The sequence below is a fragment of the Camelus bactrianus genome, chromosome 10 (genome assembly GCF_048773025.1).
Source record: "Camelus bactrianus isolate YW-2024 breed Bactrian camel chromosome 10, ASM4877302v1, whole genome shotgun sequence".
NCBI lineage: Eukaryota > Metazoa > Chordata > Mammalia > Artiodactyla > Camelidae > Camelus > Camelus bactrianus.
The window spans coordinates 63,096,527-63,118,919 of record NC_133548.1 but is presented as its reverse complement, the minus strand read 5'-3'; the positions used below and the strand labels follow the sequence as shown (position 1 = coordinate 63,118,919).

Below are 22,393 nucleotides of genomic sequence, written 5' to 3'. Positions count from 1 at the left end.
CGTGAAGTCCCCTGCCAACAAGCCACGCCCCTGCACAATGGAGCTTCCTGGCAGCTTTCGACTCCACTACTCTTAAATAGGAGCTAGCAGTCGGCAGTCAGAGACATCTGAGGGAAGCAGTTCACACAATTAGGTCAAATATAAACAGAAAGACATTTTTAAAGAAAATTATGCAGAAAGAAGAAAAATTCAAAAAATGTATAATGAAGATATTAGAGGTGTTGGCTCCAGGAAAAACAAAATGTACAGGAAAGAAGAGGTAATCACAGTACCCTATAAGGCTCAGAGGTGAAGAGTATTTATTTATAAAGTCCTAACAAGGCAAACAGAATACTGATCCAAACAAAATCATGGTCTACTGGGAGAAGGGAGGAATGGGAAGAGTGTGTGCGTGTGTTGTGGGGGCATGAAAAGTAACTATTGTGGATGCCAACAGATAATGCCCAAAACTGAAAAATCAAAAAGTACCAATATAAGCATGTTATTTTGAGATACAGAGATAAATACCAAAAGAATCAGCCAAAAGAACCAAAAGCAGTTTTGGGGCGTAGAAAGCTGGGGCGGGAACAGGAGATTGCTGGGTTTTTGGTAACAGTGATAAAGAATCAAATTACTTTTAAAACTACATACATGTATAACTAAGTAAAGGAAAAATCTAGATGAATGTTCTTTTTCAGTTAGAAAAGATATTTTAAAGAAGAAATCCATCATATGTGCATTTATACAAGGAAAATGACATTCTTCAAAATAACACTCCAGAATTCAGGCATTTTGGGATTCTACGTATATGTTTTCTTGACCTTAGCATTACTCAGTGCACTTGTGGGATTCTTATTTAGAAATGACCTTCAGAGATAAGTTTATCAAACATAAGCTTTAAACATAATCTTAAATATATGAGACATGACACATTGGCTGGTGGTTAAGCTGAGCCCGCGTGGAGCTGCAGCTGCACTGTAGTTAGTGGGCTGATTTCTCTTCTACAGTAGTGGAGGCTTGGGGAGGGTAGAGCTCAGTGGCAGACCATGTGCTTAGCATGCACGAGGCCCTGGGTTCAATCCCCAGTACCTCCATATAAATAAATACCTAGTTACCCCCCCAACAAAAAAAAATAAAATAAAAAATAAATAATAAAGGACAGTAGTGGAGGCTACTCTAGGAGAAAGGCAGGGTGATGGAGTAGTCGTTGGGGTTTGGAAAGAGGCACAGATGGAAGGGTGTGAAGAAATATACCAGAGCCACGCCCACAGAATGACTGACTATAAAGGAGTTAATATAAGGAGCAAGAGAATTTCAAACACTTCTCATTCATATTTTTAATAAGAGTCAACGGTTTAGTGCATTGATAAATAAAAGCAATTTACTATGTAAAAGGAACAACAAAATAAACATAACAAAAAAGGAGTTCTTGGAGATAAAAACATGGCTGCCAATACTAAAGATCTCAATAGGAGCAATAAAAAAACCAGAATGTAATCACTGCTGAAATGAAAACGAGAAAATGGCTCATTTTCTCTGACCTGATGACCAGACAGTGAAGACCCCTAACCAACAAGCCACGCCCAGGTACACTGGAGGGACCCGTCAACGTCACAGAACTTCCTCCAGAAGAAGAAACTCCTCCAGAAGGTACAGCACAGAGACAGTAATGGACATTATGAGAAAAAAGAAAAATATACAGATGTTCTAGGGCTGAAAATGGAGTTAATGATCAATCATGCCCACATGATGTAGCCTCTATAAAAATCCCCAAAGTGTGGGGTTTTGAGAGCTTCTATGTTGGTGAACATGAGGAGGTGCTAGGAGGAGGTGTGCCCCTTCCCACACACCTTGCCCTTGGCATCCTTTCCATCTGATACCCATCTGTATCCTTTAATAAACTACATAAAAGTCAGAGTTCAAAGTTTAAGTGTTTCCCTGAGTTCTGTGAGCTACTCTAACAAATTAATCAAATCCAAGGAGAGGGTCCTTGGAACCTACCATCTATAGAATTGGTTGGTCAGAAGTACAGGTGACAACCTGGGCTTGCGACTTGGGTCTGAAGAGGGTGGCAGGCAGTCTTTTGGGTCCGAGCTCTCAACCTGCGGGACCTGAGCTATCTCTGGGTAGACAGTGTCAGAAATGAGTTGAACTGCAGGACACCCAGCTGGTGTTCTGGAGAATTGCTTGGTGGAGGGAAAAAAAAAAACCTCCACATGTTTGGTGACCAGAAGTGTCTGTCATAAGTGAAGTGTTCTCAGAGAAGGTAAAGGAGACAGAGGGAGGAAAGACATAGTAGGAAAGAATTGGGTTTTTCCCTACATAGGAAGGAAAAGACTGAATGTTTTCCTTTACAAAAGAGATGAACAAGGCTATTACAGACCAAAGCAAGTTAAAAAGAAAACAGCGATGGCAATATTAATATCAGGCAAAGTAGAACTCAGAAACACTCACGCTTGTGAGATACTTTATAAAGCCAAATCATACAATGTGCCAAGAAGATATAATACCCATGTGCCTCAACATACTGAGCAACAGAACACTGAAATACATAAAACAAAAACTGCTCGAAATATAAGAATTGGACAAAAATCAGAATTACAGTAAAGCTCTTTCTTAAAATTTGACAGATCAAATAGACAAAATATAAGGTAATAATGTATTTGAAAAGCATAATTTGAACATAATAATAATAAGTAAAACAGTTTGATTATATATGTATAACCTTTTTAACCTTTTTACTTAACCAAAAGAGAATATACATTTGTTTTCAAATGTCCAAAGACTTTTATAAAAGTTAATCATGTGACATATCACAAGAATAAACTTAATGAAACTGAATTATCATATAGGTTATATTCTATGACCGTGGATGTAGGGGGATTAGAAAGTAATAATAAAAAGATAATTAAACTCCCCTGGAAGTTACATCTCCTAAATGCCACTTGAGTCAAAAAGGAAATCAAAGTTGAAACAATAGATAATTTAGAAAATGAGAGTGGGAACACTAATCCTACAACCTGCAGCAAAGCTGAGCCCAAGAGGAACTTTAGCTTTAAATGCTTCTGTTATTTTAAGAAACTATGAAGCCCAGAAATCATGGAAATAACTGAACTATATCTTTCAACTCAAAAATCAAAACAAGATAAGTAAAATAAAACATAAAAGGACAAATAAATGAGTAGAAATTCATGAATAACAGAAAACAAAGCAAAATGCAGACATGGTTCTCTTAAAAAGGCCAATAAAAGTAGATCATTTGTTCATTCTGTAATTATTTATGTTCTGGGCACACATTCTAAAAACAAATGAAAAGGACAAACTCACTTAAATATGACCATTTCAAAAACTGGGAGGAATCTGGGATAAATAAAACTCATACCCTGTTATAACCCAGATGTCAGAGAATAGTGATTCACCACATCATAAATGCTCTGTGTAAAAGCTCCTACTGGAGGCCTCTGCACCTTTGTCCCTGCTGTCTGGAACTTTCTTCTCCCAGACTAACCTCTGCTCGAACACTGCCTTACCAGGGATTCCTTGTTTGACCTCCCCATCCACACTCCTCTCACCCTTACCCTGCTTTGTTCTTCTTCATGTTACCATACGGAACATGCTTTTAGCTCCCACTGTCTCTCCCACTAACATATAAAGTCCTTGGAGGAGTGGTCTGTTTTGTTCACTGCTGTCTTAGTGTTTAGACCAATGAATGGCTCATTGTAGACTTCGGATAGATATTTATTAAATGAGGGTTGCTCCACAAAACGTTACTGTGTATGTCGGTGACACAGTTTGATAAGAACATAACAAATCGCTCACAAACGAGATTTTATTATCTTCATGATCTAGATATTACTCAGTAGTGCTTGGGACAGAGGCAAAGCCAACCTGGCTCTCCACGCTTTGGAAACCACGGTCGACAAGGACTGGTCCCATGTCTGTTGTGGTGAGTGGTGGGTTCCTCATGGAAACCTCTCACTCTGAAATTCTCATTCACTCTGGCTTGTAATTATGTTGTACCGAACAATCTCTATGGTCCCCCCACTAAATTCTCAGTTCTTTAAGGTCCGTTTCTTAATGGTCTTTGTGTGAGTCATAGAGCTTAGTGCCGTGCCTGGCATACGTTCAGTACGTCACAATTTTCCCCAAATGAATGCATGAAGAGAAACAGCAGTCTCCTTGGCCTCAGATTTGTAAGAGTGAAGTGATATCAGGTACCCACCCTGAGGTTCAAGATCGTCAATCTGCATCTTAACCCTTAGTGCCATCATCACACCTGGGACCTGACATCTGCTCAATCCAGAATCCCACCCTGGCTCTGTTACACATACTAGGCATAGGCAGGCTGCTCCTCACATCTTTTTGCCATCCATTTCCAAAGTAGCAAAGAATGCTGGGTTTAGAGCTAGACATCTGAACTCAAATGCTACCTCCTCCACTAACCAGTTGTATATTCTGGGGCAAGTTCCTGCTTTATTTCTCTCTCTTTCTGCCTTTCTGAACTCAGTATGACAGAAGCTGTCCACCAACATCCATTCTTCTTTTTATTACAGTACCTCTAAGCTTTAGCTGGGCATATGGCTGCCCAGTTAGAAACCACATTTCTCAGCCTTCCTTGCAGCTAGCTCTTGCCCTGCGGCTAAGTTCTGGCTAATGGGCTATGAACAGAAGCAAAGCTTGTCATTCCCAGGTCATACTCCTAAGAGGAATAGTCTTACTCTCTCATCCCGCCCCTCCCCCTTCCCTCTGGCAGGAGCACAGTCCTGATGGTGGGAGTTGAAGCAATCACTTTGGGACCAGAGTGGAAACCATGTAGTGAGGATGGCAGAGCTGCCCTACCAGCCCTGGTCTGCTCATCTCTGGACTTGCGCATGAAACAGAAATACACTTTAATCTTATTAAACCCCTGTACTGGGGAGTCTCTTGGTTACAAGAACTTAGACTATACTGTAACTAATATGTTCAATTTTCTTAGTTGTAAAGTGAAAATGACACCTAGCAGGCTGTTGGGAGGAGGTGTATGCAGTAGGACTTTAAAAGTTATTATTATCCAGACTTGCACAGCTTCCCTTTAGCCTGATGTCAAAAGTCACGGTCTGAGCAGAGTAACTGCAAGTGAGATACCGGGAGTGGTTGCACTTGCACCAAAGTCAGTCACAGTCAACATTAGGCACTACAGTACCACTTCTTCCCAGAGTCCTCCCCTGCCTTCTCCACTCCCCCTCACTCCCCACCCTCCGCTGTCCCAAGCTTGGGGTCAGCCAGTGGCCGGCTGGCTAATGAAACAGTAGGAAGAGAAACCTTTGTGGTGCTGGTAGCAGGAAAGGGGCAGGGAAACAGATATTTGTTAAAAAAAAAATTAATCTCTTACAATGGCAAATGCTATACAAATTCTATTGCCCATCACTTCCTGAAACTTTTGGTAAAATATCCAGTTCCTGTTGCTGTTTTGAGGCTATGTTTAAGTTTCAGCCTCAAGGGCAAGTCTGGAAGGATGCTTGGGCACTTGGTGCAGAGAAAAGAAGCAAGCTGGCCAGCAGCTCCTGCACTGTGGAAACACAAGAGCACATGAGGCCTATACGGGCATCCATGACCCTAAATTATGGGGAAAACTCACTGAAAAGTTGGAAAATGGTGATTGCAAGTGCAGATCCATAGTCAAAATTGGAAAGACTCAAAAATACAGATCCTTAAAGGTATCGGAATTTTCCCTCAATCTCATCACAAATAATTGGTATATCCTTCTGTTATTAATTTAAAATTCACACATCATCAGGAATTTTGGCACAGTAAAGTACCAACTTATTAAAAAGAAATTTCTTAACACTTACCCCATTGTATTATTGTTCTCCATGTCAAGAAACTGCTGCATCTGGTTTGTATTTCTTGATTTTCAATCTGTGAGGGAGAAAAATGATCTAGATTCCTAAAATGCTTACATGTGTTAACCTACAAAACAAGAAAATTTTGCTACTGGCAAACCATGGTATTACAAGAATTTTTCTGAGTGTAGTAGTTCTTGGTTCCACAAAATGTAGAAACTTGCACACTTTTGGGGGGTGTGTGTTCCATCATGCATTTATGACCTTGGCTTAGTGATAAGTTGAAATAGGTGGTACCGACTGAAATGAACAGTCATTCACTATCTACTGAGCAACAGCTTGGTGCCAGGTACTTTGCAAAGTGCTCAGTACATGAGATAAGTAAAAGAATTCCTACTCCAGAGGAGTTCCAGTTAAATATTCTCAAGCTTTCCTTCCCTGTGGATCCCCTTGAACTCGGCCTTTATTTGAACGAACTTTCTTTGACTCTATCTGGGTTTGGTTAGAATATACCATGAGATTTAGGACAAAAAAGCTAAGAATTGCTTAAAAATAGAAATCTGATAATTCCTCAGTGGCTCTGTGGGCACCTGCTCACTCTTTCGACAAAATCGGGATGTTAGTACTTGCTTAAAGTAAAAAAAATGATTTTCCCAGCAACAAAATTTTAATTAAAAAATAATCTATGAGGACAAATGGACAAGTATTGAAAAGGACTAAAACGCCTCTGAATTACTGAATAAAAGTCAATTAAATAGCATTCAAGACAGCAGAAAGAGGAGGAAGACTCGCGGGCTTAGGTCACTCTCAAATCCAAGGGATTTAAGAGCTCTGGAATTGCGTGTGGAGCAGAAGGGCGAGGGGCTGGAACCGGGAACGAAAACTTGAGCAGAACGGCAGATGAACACGTTTTGTAGGTTCTCAAATCCCTCAGTTTAACACCAGGGAAACTGAGGCACAGGCGAGCCAGCTGACTTGCCCAAGGCCACACAACTAGAACTAGACCTTCTAATTTAGGGAGAATCGCTCCTCTGGATTCTGCAAGGTCCGTCGGGGCCTCTCTCCACCCTCCGCGCGCCCCGCGCCCCGGGCCCCCCGCCGACCCCGCGCGGGGTCCAGGGCCAGCCTCCGCGGACCAGCAGGTGTGTTGGGGTCCCCTCCCCTCTCGGGCACACCCGGCTGAAGGGCGAGGGAGAGGCCCAGGGCGGGGCGGCTCCGGGGAGGCCGGGGCGGATTACCTGCGCTGCGCCGCGCTATCCCGAGAGGTCTGAGGCCCCGGGAGTAGGAACGCCGGGGTCACCGCCAGCCTGGCCCGCCCCGAGGGGCCCCGCCACCCGCCGCCGCGCTCCCGCCGCCAGGGCCCGCCCGCCGCGCGGCCTCCGAGGCGGTTACGGCCTCTCCCTCCCCGCCCGCGGCCGGCCGTCGCGCCGCCGCCGGTTGCCACGGAGACGCGGCGGAACTCGCCGCCGCCGGGGTCGGGTGGGGGATGGGCGGGGCGGGGCGGCCTCGAGAGGCTTCCCAGGTCCTCACCGTCCCGCTGTTGTGCGCCTAGTGTCTGCTCACTAGACCGAGGGTTCCCCGAGACCACATTCGGGGTCCTCTCCTTGTGGCTCCCACTGCCTTGCAAAGTGTCCGGGGATTGATGTGAGTATTTGTCGAATGAATGAATGAGCGAAATAACGCCAGAACCAAGTGTAGCTGCGGAGAGGGTTCTGAATGCAATTTTCTTAAATCATTTTGGCCTTTCTCCCCTCTTACCCACGTTTGAAACATAAAAAGAAATAGGGTAGAGAGAGCTGCCTTTCTATTCACCAAAGTGTCTTCTGCTGGGAAGAGATGGATTTTTTTTTTTTAACTGCATTGCTACTCTGGTCGGTATAACAGCAGCGAGATACCTGTCGTTCCCACTCAGCGCATTGAGAACACCCGTAGAACAACTCTGTGAGTTAGACGGAGCAGACAGGATTGCCTCCCTTTCACGAAGAAGGAACTAGCTCATAAGAAGAGGAACGTGGACGGAACTCAGAGAGACTGATTCCAAATTCTATTTTTCACGAAATTCCAAGAATAATTGATGACAAGCTCTGTCTTACGTCCCTATTTTAAAGAAATGATTGGAAAGAATATATACGTATATACTTGTAGTACACACCCACATATACACATTTTTTTCTTCTTACTGAGTGATATTTTTAAGCACTCGAGTTTTGTGTTTGGAAAATATTCCAGCATCTATTTTAGGGACAGAATTCCTTCCCAATACATTCAGTCGATTAATTCTTAAAAATCTTTTATTTGCGCTCCACTTTCATAACGTTAACATTAATTTGCTACTTTAATATGGCTATCAATTTAATATCCCAATCCCTCCATCCAAATTCCACCTGAATTTCAAAAAACCATTCGCTGTTTCTTGACAAATGAGTTTCATAGATGAATTGTGTAAATTAACTTAGTACTAGTTCTAAGTGTTTCATAGCTCTCATGATTGCCAAGAGTGATCATTTTATCTTAACTTGAGACTTCCATTATTCTGTAAACCTCATAGTCTCTATTCTTTTCTAAAACTGAATGGATCAATGTATTTATTCTGACCCAAGTAAGAGGAAAATGGAACTAGGAATGAAATTTAATGGAGTTTCAGGATGCCCAATATCACTCACAACATGTAACTCTTTACCATCGGTAAGTACTTTAACGTTCGTTATTTCCTTATAGGCTCAAATGTACCACGTGACACAGTGTAACAGGTGTTAGTATAGCTCCTTTCAGCAGATTAGGAACCTAAGGCTTAGAGAGAATAAAAAACTTGTCCTAGAGGATACATCTAGTTCAAGTGCAACTAAGGTAAGAGCTAGATCGTCTTACTCCAAATCCAGTGTTCCTCAAACTCTGTTCAAAAATTAAGGTGAGTAGGTTTCTTTAGCGGACAGAATCTCACATAGGTAATAGTAGATGTATTTAAAGCCATATTTTCATGAGAAAGAATGGATGTGAGTGGGGCTTGCAAAGCATGAGTATGTGGGAATTTACATACTGTGACAGATTTTAAGAAAATTTCAATATAGAATAGAAATACCCCATTTAATTTAATACAAATAAAGGTTTTCATTCAGGATGAGATTTAAGGCTTAAAGTGCAAGGAGCCCCACCACCACTGCCTTTCTGTTACTCCTCGCCATCAGGAAAGAACTACAAAGACTTGAATTGAAATGTAACTGTTATTAGATCTTTTCAGGTGAAATCATTTTGAAAGGAATGAGGAGAGGAACGAGAATGATCTGTGGAAGAAAAGCTAAGGGACCAATTATATAGAATAAATAATAATCAGTCATGCACTGAACCTTAAAAATTGAAAACCCTTCATTATCAAAACAGTTTTCATGCCAATATTTATCAAAGTAGTACAGAAAACAAATATACAACTTCAATATATAACAAGGTTATATAAATTAGCTTGATGTCTATCTTTTTATCAACAAGGGAAATATTTATTTTTGTATCATTTTCAAAAGAAGTTTCAAAAATTACATGTTACAATAAAAAGCTATGACTACCTTATGCATGGAAAGTATTTTAGAAAAAAAATTTAAATAATACTACAAATAATGAAATTACCATAGAATTGGAAGAAATCATTAAGGGGACGTAGTCCAGCCCTTGATTTTACACAAAGAAACTCAGACCCAAAGAATTATAATGATTTAACTAGTTTCATTTCTAGTTAATGAAAAAAATAGAGATTAGAACCCAGGTTTTTTTTTCCCCTTATTGTAACATGCTACTGCTCTAAGTGGAAACAACTTTAAGGAGTTTTAAAGAGAAAATAACCATTCAGGAAGAAGAGATTCAGTCTTCAGAACCAAGGCCACCCTAGAGACAGCACTGCCCAATAGAAATATAAAGCACACCACCACCGTGCAATTTAAAATATTCTAGTAGTCAAATTTAAAAAGTAAAAACAAACAGGTGAAGTTAATTTTAATAATATATTTATTTAACCCAGTATATACAAAACATTATTTCAACATATAGTCAGTACGAAAAAATTGAGATATTTTATATTCTTTTTTTTTTCCATAATAAGTCTTCGAAATCTGGTGTGTAGGTTATTTATTTTTTACATTTTTTTATTGAGTTATAGTCATTTTACAATGTTGTGTCAAATTCCAGTGTAGAGCACAATTTTTCAGTTATACATGAACATACATATATTCATTGTCACATCTTTTTTTCACTGTGAGCTACCACAAGATCTTGTATATATTTCTCTGTGCTATACAGTATAATCTTGTTTATCTATTCTGCACATTGCCTGTCAGTATCTACCAATTTTGAATTCCCAGTCTGTCTCTTCCCACCCCCAGCCCCCTTGGCAACCACAAGTTTGTATTCTATGTCTTTGAGTCTTTTTCTGTTTTGTATTTATTTATATATATATATATATATATATATATATATTTTTTTTTTTTTTTTAGATTCCACATATGAGCGATCTCATATGGTATTTTTCTGGTATGTAGGTTATACTTCCAGCACAGTCAGCTCATAGAGCCATATTCAAGTGCCCAATAGCCACACGTGTCTGGTGGCTACCATACTGAACAGCACAGCCCTAGAATAAGGGTGCCTGGAACTGAAGCCCTTCATTAAGTGTGAAGTGTCATGCAGAGAGAGAGATTCTAAATAATTTGGGTCTGATTTGAAAGAGGTTATGAAAGCCTCTTCCCTCAAAACCCTCATTAACCTTGTCTGGGTTGCAAGAGGGATTGGACGTCTGAGGAAAAACGCACGCCTGGTCCCCTTAGCCAGCCGAGTAAGGCCTTTCACTGAACCATGGCTCATAGTCCTGTTAATTCTCCTAGTCAGGGCAGCTTTCCCAAAGAAAATTCAGACTTGATGGGAGGGCCTTACCTCTGAGCCTTCGCTGGCCAGGGGCCCAGGTGCCACAGAAGCAAGTTCTCCTGGTGGGAATCAGGAACACCACGTCTCATTTTAGCTTCAGAAAACAAAACCCAATTCTTTGCAAAATAGCTATCATGATTTTCTTCCCTATACTTTTCCTTCTTAGAGATCCTTAGTGTTTTGGTTCTGTGGTTTTGAAAATGTCTTCCTCTCTTGGATATTAAGAGGAACCAAAGACTTTGTACAGTCTTGAGCTAAAGTTATCTGGGTGGAATAGATTATTTCCTGGAGTCAGGCATGGCAGGGTTAACGCGGAAGTGAAAGGTTCCCAATGGGGAAAACAAATGTGGGACCAAGCATCAGCTCTTTCCAAGAGCTCATCTCTGTTAAAACCTTTCAGGTCCTGAGTTAATATGATAGTCAGAAGTTATTGTGTCAAAATCTAGGAAAAGGCAAGAGAATCCAGAGAAGTTAGCCCAGGGCTCAATGCTGCTTTTGCTTGGAAGGCATTTGATGCTCTGGAAGGAATAACCGCAAAACTAAGCAGCAGTTCTGGTAGTCCCGTGAAGCAAAGGGGCCAAAAAACAAAGCTTGGGCTCGCCTCCGATAAGGAGTCAATGACACCCTCTGCTTTTAAGCTGGAACCCCAAAGAGCTTTGCCTTCAGGAAGACGGTGAAGTGGAAATAAGTCAGTTCTCTCACCAATTTGCAGCCCAGCTTTGGATCACCTAAGTAATTCAGGACAATCTCAACCTTTGATCATGGATGAGGACTGGTTCATTAGAATTAAGACACCTGGAAGAAACAAGCAAAAATTTTCTCTGGTGAAGAATAAAATCATTCTAGGCCTCAAATTCTTCCTAAGAATAATTTGTCAAATACAACGATAAGAACACACTCAAATATAATCTAGGACCAGAAAACAAGACACCATCAGGGAAAACCAGTAGAAAGTACAAGCCACAGAAACAGAACCACAGAAGCTTTAGATACGGGAATCAGACAAAGATTATAAAAATACGGATAATATATTTAAAGGAATAAAAGAAAAGATTGAAAATATCTGTTATTTTGTTGTTATTTAATTTTATTGAAGTGACTTCTATGAACTGAGAATTGCTTTCTGTGCATCTGTGTGTGTCATGTTTCCTGGTTATCCTATAAACAGTGGTTAATGTGCAGCTGGTTGAATAAAACTGAGATAGAGATACAGGAAGAAGTACTTCAAACAAATTTTAATGAATAAGCATTCTGTCATCACCCTGAGAGACCACAGCACCTGTTTTAGAGAGATACCAGTGTTTTATCCATTTTAGTGTCACCCTTCAGTGATCATGTGGAACAAAACACAGGTTGAAGAAAAATGACTCTCAGGACCGTCATTTCTTAGGTTTGTGTTGCAAGACTACTCATCGCATTGCCACCATTATGCCTCTTTTTGTTCCCGGTATAAAGCATGTTAGCGTGGTCACTGTTGCCACTGAATGTGAGTTGTTATGCCTATAATAAAACGCTATTCCAGGAGGTATCCGAGTTCAGCATTGAGGCAATGGGAGTTTGCCACATTCGACAGGAAAAGAAAGAAAACCAAAGCATTTTTCTCTTTTCTTTTCCTTGGACTAAAATTATGAAACCTCTTAGATATGTTTCAGAAAAGGGAGCAGAGAAATATACATACCATGAAATCTAGTTCTTAGTGTCCTCACGCAGTGCTGCTTACCACCACCTACTCGTACTCCACAGTGCTTGATTCTACAGAAGGCTTGCTAGAAAACAAATTTTGACAATTTAGGGAGTGATCGTCTATAAATTTACATCATTTTGCTGGAACATTTTGGGATGTCACCTGAAAAGTATACTCACCTTCAGTCTATGGTAACCTCAACATCCAGAAACCCAAATTATCTCTGAGAGTTTGCCAGTTGCTTTGTACAGAAGGCATTCACTTCATTATCATGGTGTTGTGTTGAAATTCATTATGCAATCCTATCTCTGAACTCACTGGAATAATTATCTCCGCTTGACATATCTCTTTAGATGGTAGGGACTGAGGATCATTGTGAAAAGAGACCACGTTTTCTTTTTTTCTCTTTTCATTGTGAAACGTTCCAATTGCATCTCTCACTTTAACTGGGCCTGAGTCACTTACCCACTGATGGCTGAATTAAGTTTGTTAACAATGAAGGAAAGGAAAATGCTCATTCTTCTGCAAAAACAATCAATAGCAGTAAGCAGTGCCCTCCAGGCAGGAAAAAATATAATTTCAATGTTCATCATTTAAAATTGTAGAATTTAACATTGTACATCAACTATACTTCAGTAAAAAATAAAAATAAAACTCTGGAATTCTTTGCTTGAACCCTCGTTTTTCTTTGAACATAACAACATGACAGTACAACTATACAAATGATTTATTTCTGAGAAAATCAGCTGAGCATTATAGAAAGAATATGAGCTTCGAATTCAGACAGACAAGAGCCTGAATCCCAATTGTATCATTTAGTAGCTATATGATTGTGGCTAATTTATTTAATCTCCTTGAATATTCGTTTCCTCAGTTCTATGGTGGGAAATAACAATTGTTACAGGGCTGTAATAAATATTAAATTAGGTCAGTGATGTATGTATATAATGTACTTGTCATGCAGTAAGTACCCAAGAATGGTTGGAATTAGCATCATCATATTGTTGTTACTATCATTATAGTTATTTGTTATATAACTAATCTGCTATGGTTAAAATATTCAGAGAGAAAAAGTGTATGGCCACTTTTAGAAACAAATTAACCTGAACAAGTTATAAAATGAAGATCTTAGAGAACACCTGGATGATAATTAAATATTGATAAAGGGTAAAGGAAAGATAATTAAATTAATTGGTTGCTAAGATATTTTTTTTCCAATTAAAAGCCAATCCCATGGAGTTAAATGAAGACTTTCTGCACATCTGCATTGCATTTCCTAGTCTATCATTCATCCATTTGAAAACAGCACATTTATGTAATGTGAACTATATGGCAAGCAGTGTGGAAGAGCAAGGGGTAGGAGCATGCAAAGAAAATTTCATCTGAAATAAGCGAGGTGATTTTTTAAAATCATAAACATACAAAAACATGCTTATCTTCACCAAGAGTTAAAGAATACAAACTAACAAAAATATCAGATAAAACTGAGAAAAATTAGAAAGACAGACAACATTTAAAATTAGCAAAGATATAGAGGCACTCTCATCGACTGTTTGGGAGAGAATAGACTGTTACAATTTTGGAGGGGAGGCAATTTCTACCTAAATTTAATATGTGCAAGCCATAAATTCCGATTTTAAGAATTTATCCCACAGAAATAATATCTTGAGGACATAAACACAGATGTACAAAGAGGTTTTGTTGCAATACTGCTGATAATCGTGAAAAAGGAAGGGGGAGAACAACAGGATAGCATCTGCCTATATTCATTATGTATTATTGCTGGATAACATCCTCAAAATTAGCAGTTGAAAACAACAAATATCTATTATCTCACATTTCTTTAAGGGTTATGAATTTGGTTTTGGCTTAGCTGGTGGGGGTGGTTCTGGTTCAGCGTCTCTCATGAATTTATAGCCAAGATGTTGGCCAGGACTGCAGTCTTTGAAAGCTTGACTGGGACTGGAAGATCTGCTTCCAAGATGGCTCACGCACATGTCTGTTGGCAGAGGCCCTCAGTCCCTTTCTGTCTGGACCACATGAACCTTTCCAAGTTGCTGCTTGAGCATCCTCATGACATGGCAGCTGTCTTCTCCCAGAGACATGATCTAAGAGAGAGCAAGAAGGATGCTGTAATGACATTTATGACCTATTCTTGGAAGTCACACATTATCATTTCTATAATATTTTATTCATTAGCACCAAGTCACCAAGTCCAGTCTAAGCCCAAGGGAAAGTTAATTAGGCTTCTTTCTTTCTTTCTTTCTTTCTTTCTTTCTTTCTTTCTTTCTTTCTTTCTTTCTTTCTTTCTTTCTTTCTTTCTTTTTTTGGAGCGAAGGGTGTTGAATGATTTGTGGACATATATTAAAACTATTCCAATTTGTCCTCTGGCCACAGATTAAAATTACATTCACATACAAAATATATTCATCCCCTTCCAACACCCTCCCCACCAACCCCAAGTTTCATCCATGTAAGCATCAGTCCAGAAACATGTCAACTTAATCAGATCCAGGTGAGGCTGAGGCTTCTCAGGAGTCATTCCTTAAGTGTAACTCCTTGAGTATGGTTCCTTAGGTCTCAAGCCCTGTGAGCTAAAGAGACAAGTTCTATCTATGTATGTATCGATGTGTCTGTCTGTCTGCCTATCTATCTATCTATCTATCTATCTATCTATCTATCTATCTATTTATCTATCTATCCATCCATCCATCCATCCATCTATCTATACACACACACATGAGGGAATAACTTGTATACATACAGGTCAGGCACAGGATAACCACTCTAGACATTTTTGTTCAAAAAGATTTAAAAAATGGGAGACCCAAAGCCATCACTGTTCTATAGCAATTCTGAAATCTACTTGGCCACATGTAAGAAGTTTCTTGATTCAAACTCAGTTCTACTCCTCCCCAGGAATGAGTGTCCATGGCTCGGCTTCACCCTCTGCATTCCTGGTTCCCTTTTCTGATTCATTCTTTCTTTTCCCTCAAAGTTGGCCTAGTTTGGAGCTGTGTAGTTTTCTGAGCAAAATTTTGGCATTCCAAATGCCTCCTTTCATTGTGTCCTATCTCTGTCTCCTTCAGCCTAAGCTGGTGGTATTTCTGTAATTATAATTCTTCTTACAAACTTTGGGGGTCTCCTATGAATCTTATCAGGATTCACTTCATTAGACAAAACCCACACTCAAAAATCTCTTCAAGGTAAATTCTCCCCTACCTTGGGCTTCTGCTGAACTATGGCAGGATAATAGCCTTAAGCGTCCTCAAAACTCTGTTGTTTGAACAGTTCCTGGGGGTACCATCTTAGATCTTTCTGAGGTCATAAGCAAGGCATTTTATAGGTACACTCTTAGCCTCATCTCTAAACCATGTTTTCTTGGCAGTGGCCTGGAATGGATTATTGCTGGAAAGCCATTTGTTAATTTTAGCTTGGATGCCATCTGGAAAGGCTGGGAATTTTAAAACCATCCAGTTCTGGCTTCTTCATGTTCAACAATCCTTCCATTGGTTTCTCTCTTTCCTCTCACAGTTTATTATAAACAGCAAGAAGAAACCGGGTGGCACCTTCAGCACTTCACCTGGAGGTGTCCTTAGCTAGATCACTCAGCTCATTAGGTACATTTTCCTACTTTCCATACGACCACAGGGGACAGCATTCCTAAACTTTCTGCCACTGCATAACATGGATACCCTTTTCTCCAGTTTCCCTAAAGCTTTCCCTCCCTTTCCTTTAAGTCCTTCCCACAGCCTCCCGAAGGTAATCAGGCTTCTCTTAACACTTTCGGACACTCTTCCTCCAAGCCCTTACAGACTTTGGCCACTACCCAGTTCCAAAGCCATTTCCACATTTTTAGATACTTATGATGATAACACCCAACTTCCAGGTATCAAAATCAGCATCAGTTATCTACTGCTATGTAACAAATGACTCCAAAGTATAGCTGATGACACCCATTTATTATATCACAGTTGCTATGGGTCAAGAATCAGGAAGCAACTTCACTCAGTGGTTTTGGCTCAGGGGCTCTCATGAGATTACAGTCAATGTGTCAGTCAGGACTGCACTCACTTAACGGCTTGAATGGGGCTGGAGGACCCCCCCTACCAAGATGGGCCACTCAAATGTGTATTGGCAGAGGGCCACAGTTCCTCACTGGCTGTTGGCATGGGACCTATGTTCCTATGTCCACATAGGCCTTTCTTTGGAGCTGCTGTCCTCATGACACAGAACTGGCTTCTCATGCAGTGAGTGATCTGACAGAGAAAGAAAAGAGGAAGCTGCAATGTCTTTTATGATCTTGTCTAGGGAGTCACACACACTGTCACTTCCGGAGAGGGGAATTAGGTTCTAGTTTTTGGAAAGGAATATCAAGAATTAGTAGACGTCCTTTGTTTTATGAATGTATTTCAAAACCACCTCGATACCCATTAAAAATAATGATGTATGTTAAAAAAAATCTAAGTTCAAAAAGTATTGTTGATATATCATTAAGTAAGAAATAATGGAGCAAGTTTTATAATGATATGTATGGCATGATTTTGTATTTTGGGAGAAACAAATCTAACCTTGCATACGTAGGTATAAGCATAAAAATTACTAGATGCCTACAGATTGAAATGTTGATAATGCTTACAGAGGTGTGGTAGGTGGCGGGGAATGAGCCCAATGGGACAGAAGGAGTGAGTTGTACATATTATGTCAAAAAACTGAATTATAAATGGTGTTTTTTTACTTCTTTGTGTTTTTCTGTGTTTCCAAACTTGCTAAAATAAACAAGTGTTGCTTATATAATTAGAAGGTAGCAAGTCTGCATAACAGGGAGAAGTTTAATTTTCAGTTGTAAACATTGAAATGAGATCAGAAGAGAACAGAGATGAGGCCTTACGCACTGAAGATCTGATTTGTTGAAAGTGGATAAAAGCAGCCATATAAGTTGTGAAAAACATAATTTCAATTCTATCTATTGAACCACAGGGTAAGTGTTGACAAGATTTTAAGAAAGAATACATACAGACTCATAGACAGGAAACAAACTTATGGTTACCAGGGGGAGAAGGGTGGGAAGGGATTAATTGGGAGTTTGAGATTTGCAGATACTAACGACTATATGTAAAATAGATAAACAACAAGTTTATACTGTACAGCACAGGGAACTATATTCAATATCTTGTAGTAACTTATGGTGAAAAAGAATATGAAGATGAATATACGTATGTTCATATATGACTGAAGCATTATGCTGTACACCAGAAATTGACACAACATTGTAAACTAACTATACTTCGATAAAAATATATTTAAAAAAAGAAGGAACATATACAAGGGATTTCTGACTAACACAGAAATACAGCAGATTCAAATATACCTTCCCTACTGTTCTTTCCTGAAATTCCACTACAATGTCAATAAAGGATGAGACAGACACACCCTACACCACACCACACAACACCACACCACACCACACACACACACATTGAGGGAGAAGAAGAGAGGTGATAGAGATGGAGAGAAAACAGGAGAAAGAGAGAGGGATTTAATGAGAAAGAGAATGAGAGAGAGAAGGGGGAGAGAGAAAGGGAAGGGGACAGGAGGAGAGAGAACACGAAAGAAGACAGGTGTAATTCTTGCAGCTGGAAAGCTAACGGGTGAGTGGTGACTGACTTCGTAGACCAGGGGAAGCTGAAATCTAAGTCTACAAGGGCCAAAGCTAAGAAGTATGTCAACTCATGTGAGAGATTTTCAAAAAGAAACCTCTGGAATTGAATCCACCAAGTTCATCAAAATGTAAAGGAATAGGTAGAGAGCAAAACAAGAGTGTTTGTTGAACAGCTACACAAGGTGCACCCAGACCCTTTCCTCTGTACCACTCCCCAGCTGGGTAACTGCCTCTTCCTGAATCTGGAAAAAAATTAGAGATTTACTCTCTGGAAATGTCAAAACAGAAGCCTCTGGACTTAGGGCATTTATTTGGCAAAGAGAAGGACAGAGTACTGTACTGAGGAACTGAATGAAAGCCTCTATTCCAAATAACCTCCACCATGGCTCAGCTCTTAGGATGCTGGCAGCTGTATTTATTTATTTTTTTTAACATTTTTTATTGAGTTATAGTCAGTTTACAATGTTGTGTCAAATCCTAGTGTAGAGCACATTTTCAGTTATACATGAACATATATATATTCATTGTCACATTTTTTTCACTGTGAGCTACAAGATCTTGTATATATTTCCCTGTGCTATACAGTATAACAGTATAATCTTGTTTATCTATTCTACATTTTGAAATCCCAATCTGTCCCTTCCCACCCTCTGCGCCCTTGGCAACCACAAGTTTGTATTCTTTGTGAGTCTGTTTCTGTTTTGTATTTATTTATTTATTTATTTATTTATTTATTTATTTATTTATTTATTTATTTATAGATTCCACATATGAGCGATCTCATATGGTATTTTTCTTTCTCTGTCTGGCTTACTTCACTTAGAATGAGATTCTCCAGGAACATCCATGTTGCTGCAAATGGCATTATGTTGTCGGTTTTTATGGCTGAAGAGTATTCCATTGTATAAGTATTACCACATCTTCTTTATCCAGTCATCTGTTGATGGACATTTAGGCTGATTCCACATCTTGGCTATTGTAAATAGTGCAGGCAGCTGTATTTAAAGGCAGGAGGTTGGAGGATTCCTCTCTGAGGAAAGTGATCAGCCAAAGAAGAAAATGAGAAAAACAAATTTGACACTTGGGAGACATCTAATGAAATGGCTGTGTTCTACTCAATTATCCTTCAGCGAAGCCTAGTCTTTAATAAGTCCTACTCTCTCTCACAATTTTAAGGCTTCTTTCTGAAATATGAGCCAAAATAAGAATGATGAGAGATTTGGGGGAAACTTTTAACATCAGAGAGACCAAAACAAATAGAAAAAGGTAAAACAGACGAAACAACGTAGGAAGCAGGAAAACAAACAAACAAAAAAATGATAGTTATCTTAAGGGATAATTACATCCCTGTATTACATCCATCACACACACACACACACACACACACACACACACACAAATTATAAAAAGAACATTTAGAAAACAAAATAGACCTCTTAGAAAATTTAAAATATGATACAAGAAATTTCAATTCTGGAATAAAGTTTAGAATGCATTAATGATAGGTATATAGAAAGCTATCAAATAAAAAGAGTTAATTAATTCCAGGGAAAACATAACATTATACAAGAAAAGAATATAATAAATTACTCGGCTAAGATAAAAATAATATTCACATAGACAAAATAATACAAACCCAAATCCTCATCTATTAAAAAAATGTGATACAGCTATGCTAATTATCAGAGAAATGCACATCAGAATTACAATGAGATATCACCTCACACCAGTCAGAATGGCCATCATTCAAAAGTCTACAAGCGGTAAATGCTAGAGAGGGTGTGGAGAAAATGGAATCCTCCAGTCCTATTTGTGGGAATGTAATTTGGTGTAGCCACTAGGGAAAATAGTCTGGAGATTCCTTAAAGAACTAAAAATAGACTTATTACCCAGCAATCTCACTCCTGGGTGTATATCCAGAGAAAACTAATTTGAAAAGATACACGCACTCCAATTTCATAGCAGCGCTATTTACAATAGCCAAGACATGGGAGTAACCTATATGTCTACCAACAGATTATTGGATAAAGAAGTTGTGGTATGCATACACACACACACACACACACACACACACACACAATGGAATACTACTCAGCCATAAAAAGAATGAAATAATGCCATTTGCAGCAACATGGATAGACCTAAAGATTATCATACTAAGTGAAATAAATCAGATAAAGACGAATATAACATATCACTTATATGTGGAAATCTTTAAAAATGGCACAAATGAACTTATTTACAAAACAGAAGCAGATTCACAGACATAAAAAACAAACTTATAGTTACCAAAGGGGAAAGAAGGAGCAGAGGGATAAATTAGGAATTTGGGATTAGTAGATATAAACCACTCTATAAAAATAGATAAACAACAAGGACCTACTGTATAGCACAGGGAACTATATTCAATAGCTTGTAATAGCCTACAATGAAAAAGAACAAGAAAAAGTATATGTGTATATACATATATATATCTGAATCACTATACTGTATACCAGAAACAAACACAACATTGTAGATCAACTAAACTTCAATAAAAATAGTCTTTAAATGTGATACAGCTAAACGTATGGGTAGATAAAGGAGGCGAAATCTGTGCCGTGTTCAAGAGACTTACGATGTATCTTCAACAGTGGGGAGAGCCTAGAAAATATGTAAAGTACAAAATTAATAAATAGTAGAATAAACTTGTTCATTAGAAAGCTGCAGTAGACATTTGTCATTTCTTTTCAGGCTGTCCAGTGCCTTTGGAACAATATCCTATTATATTTGTGGAATATACTGCCGAGTGAACCCTGCATCCCCAAAATGGCCCCCCAGGTCCTGTTCCAGTGTCCTCTGCAGCTAGCACAGACACCTGTGACCTGGGATCTGCCATCAGACTCACTCACATGAGATTCTGACCTGGAAGTAAGCAACCTGAGGAAGGTGGTCCCACGTGGAAAACATTTGGTTGGTGAGGGCTGTGGCAGGATCCCTCAGCTTTGGAGGTTGAGTTCCAGAGCGGAGTGGGCAGCCATGGGGCAACTGGTGGTAGAATGTGTTTCCTTTTCGGGGCAGTTATTCTTGGAAGCTTAGCGATACCATGAGTTATCTAATATCTGGAGTCAGTCTGTTGCTTGCAGGTACATAACAACTCTCAGAACTACAGAGGCAAATACCAGAAGAATAGCTAAAGAACTTCAAATGGTTGCCTCTGGGAGTGAAAATCAAGGGAAGAGGTTGATCATGAAACTACCGTCTTTCATTATAAGCCTTTGCCTTTCTCTTGGGCTTTCTAACCATGTACATATATAAGTTTGATACAGATTAAAATTGAAAGAAAAGAAAACAAAGAGATAATAAGAACCATCTTCTGGAGAGTATAAAGCACCCCACAATGCTACCACCTCTCCTTTTGTTTTTTGTCTGTGGGAGACATTACTAATTGATAACAGAGCTCATCCCCTTCAGAGCCTGGAAACAGCCTCCGAATCCTTCCCAATATTTATTTCTAGATATACTGGCGTTGGGTCTTCAGTTAAAAACCCTTTGCCCTTTTTGGCTTAAGAGGAAATACTCAACCTCATATAAGGCTGGACTTGCATTTCTGAACTTCAGTGATAGCAGGCTCAGAATATGTTTTATGGTATGCAGAATTAAAACCTACATCCCGGTATATGTAATTCTGACACATATCTTAATTAAAGGATGTAAGTCAACGCTATAGAACTCTATTATTCCAGTGAAATGGCTGGAGTTGAAACAAGTCATTTAGGTTTCTGAACATTCACATGAAGGTGTACTTTGAAGCTTTACGGCACTATGATTAATAGAATTTTATTACCTGAGAGTGTTCAAAGTAGTGTAATCTCTTCACTAGCAGTAATGGCATAGCATATTATAAGAAAATCATGTTCCTTCAAGTCAACATATAGTTAATTCACATTTGGAGATGAGGCTACCATGACAGCAGGACAATTTAATGAGGTTTGAACACCTTCAGAAAAGGAATTATTAAAAGGAAGAGAACAGAAGTGCTCTGTGATAAAAAAACATAATACCGGAATTACCCAGGCAATTTTTTACAGTCATTTGCAAGGACTTATTGACACTCTTTTATCATAGTTTTCTTTCTTTCTTTTTTTTTTTTCATTTCTATTACTACAGTGGTGGGATTATTTGTTCTATAATGAAAATGAGTTTCTGCATAAGCTTCAGAAAGCACACTGAAATCCATCAGGCACAGTGTCTGTTAAAATCTCCTGGCATCAAAAAAAAAATTTTAACTGGATTTATTTTCAAGCTTTTTATGAAATGTAGAGCAACTGAGAACTAATTACAGATGTAATAACCCTCTCT

At 39.1% G+C, this 22,393-nt stretch overlaps 1 protein-coding gene and 1 long non-coding RNA gene across 13 annotated transcripts in view; both read right to left on the bottom strand.

Annotated features, from left to right (window-relative positions):
- DEUP1 (deuterosome assembly protein 1) overlaps positions 1–7,224 on the bottom strand; it is an 89,868-nt gene extending 82,644 nt beyond the window's left edge. Inside the window, exons 1-2 of one of the 3 annotated variants that reach the window (XM_074372847.1) lie at positions 7,040–7,224; positions 5,811–5,877 (exon numbers count right to left, since the gene is read on the bottom strand). In XM_074372847.1, coding sequence (XP_074228948.1) covers positions 5,811–5,851 — 41 coding nt within the window. In that variant the 5' untranslated portion in view covers positions 5,852–5,877; positions 7,040–7,224. The remainder of the gene's footprint in view (positions 1–5,810; positions 5,878–7,039) is intronic. The other 2 variants (XM_074372848.1, XM_074372849.1) reach the window with 2 other exon arrangements.
- Positions 7,225–9,776: 2,552 nt separating this feature from the next.
- Positions 9,777–22,393, bottom strand: part of LOC105083505 (uncharacterized) — an 85,365-nt gene continuing 72,748 nt past the window's right edge. For 4 of the 10 annotated variants that reach the window (XR_012509779.1, XR_012509778.1, XR_012509782.1 and 1 more), the window contains 3 exons: positions 20,670–20,695; positions 12,385–14,498; positions 9,777–11,501 (listed from right to left, as the gene is read on the bottom strand). This is a non-coding gene — a long non-coding RNA (uncharacterized LOC105083505). Of the gene's footprint in view, positions 11,502–12,384; positions 14,499–16,464; positions 16,650–18,866; positions 19,083–20,435; positions 20,476–20,669; positions 20,696–22,393 lie in introns of all 10 variants that reach the window. The other 6 variants (XR_012509781.1, XR_012509785.1, XR_012509783.1 and 3 more) reach the window with 5 other exon arrangements.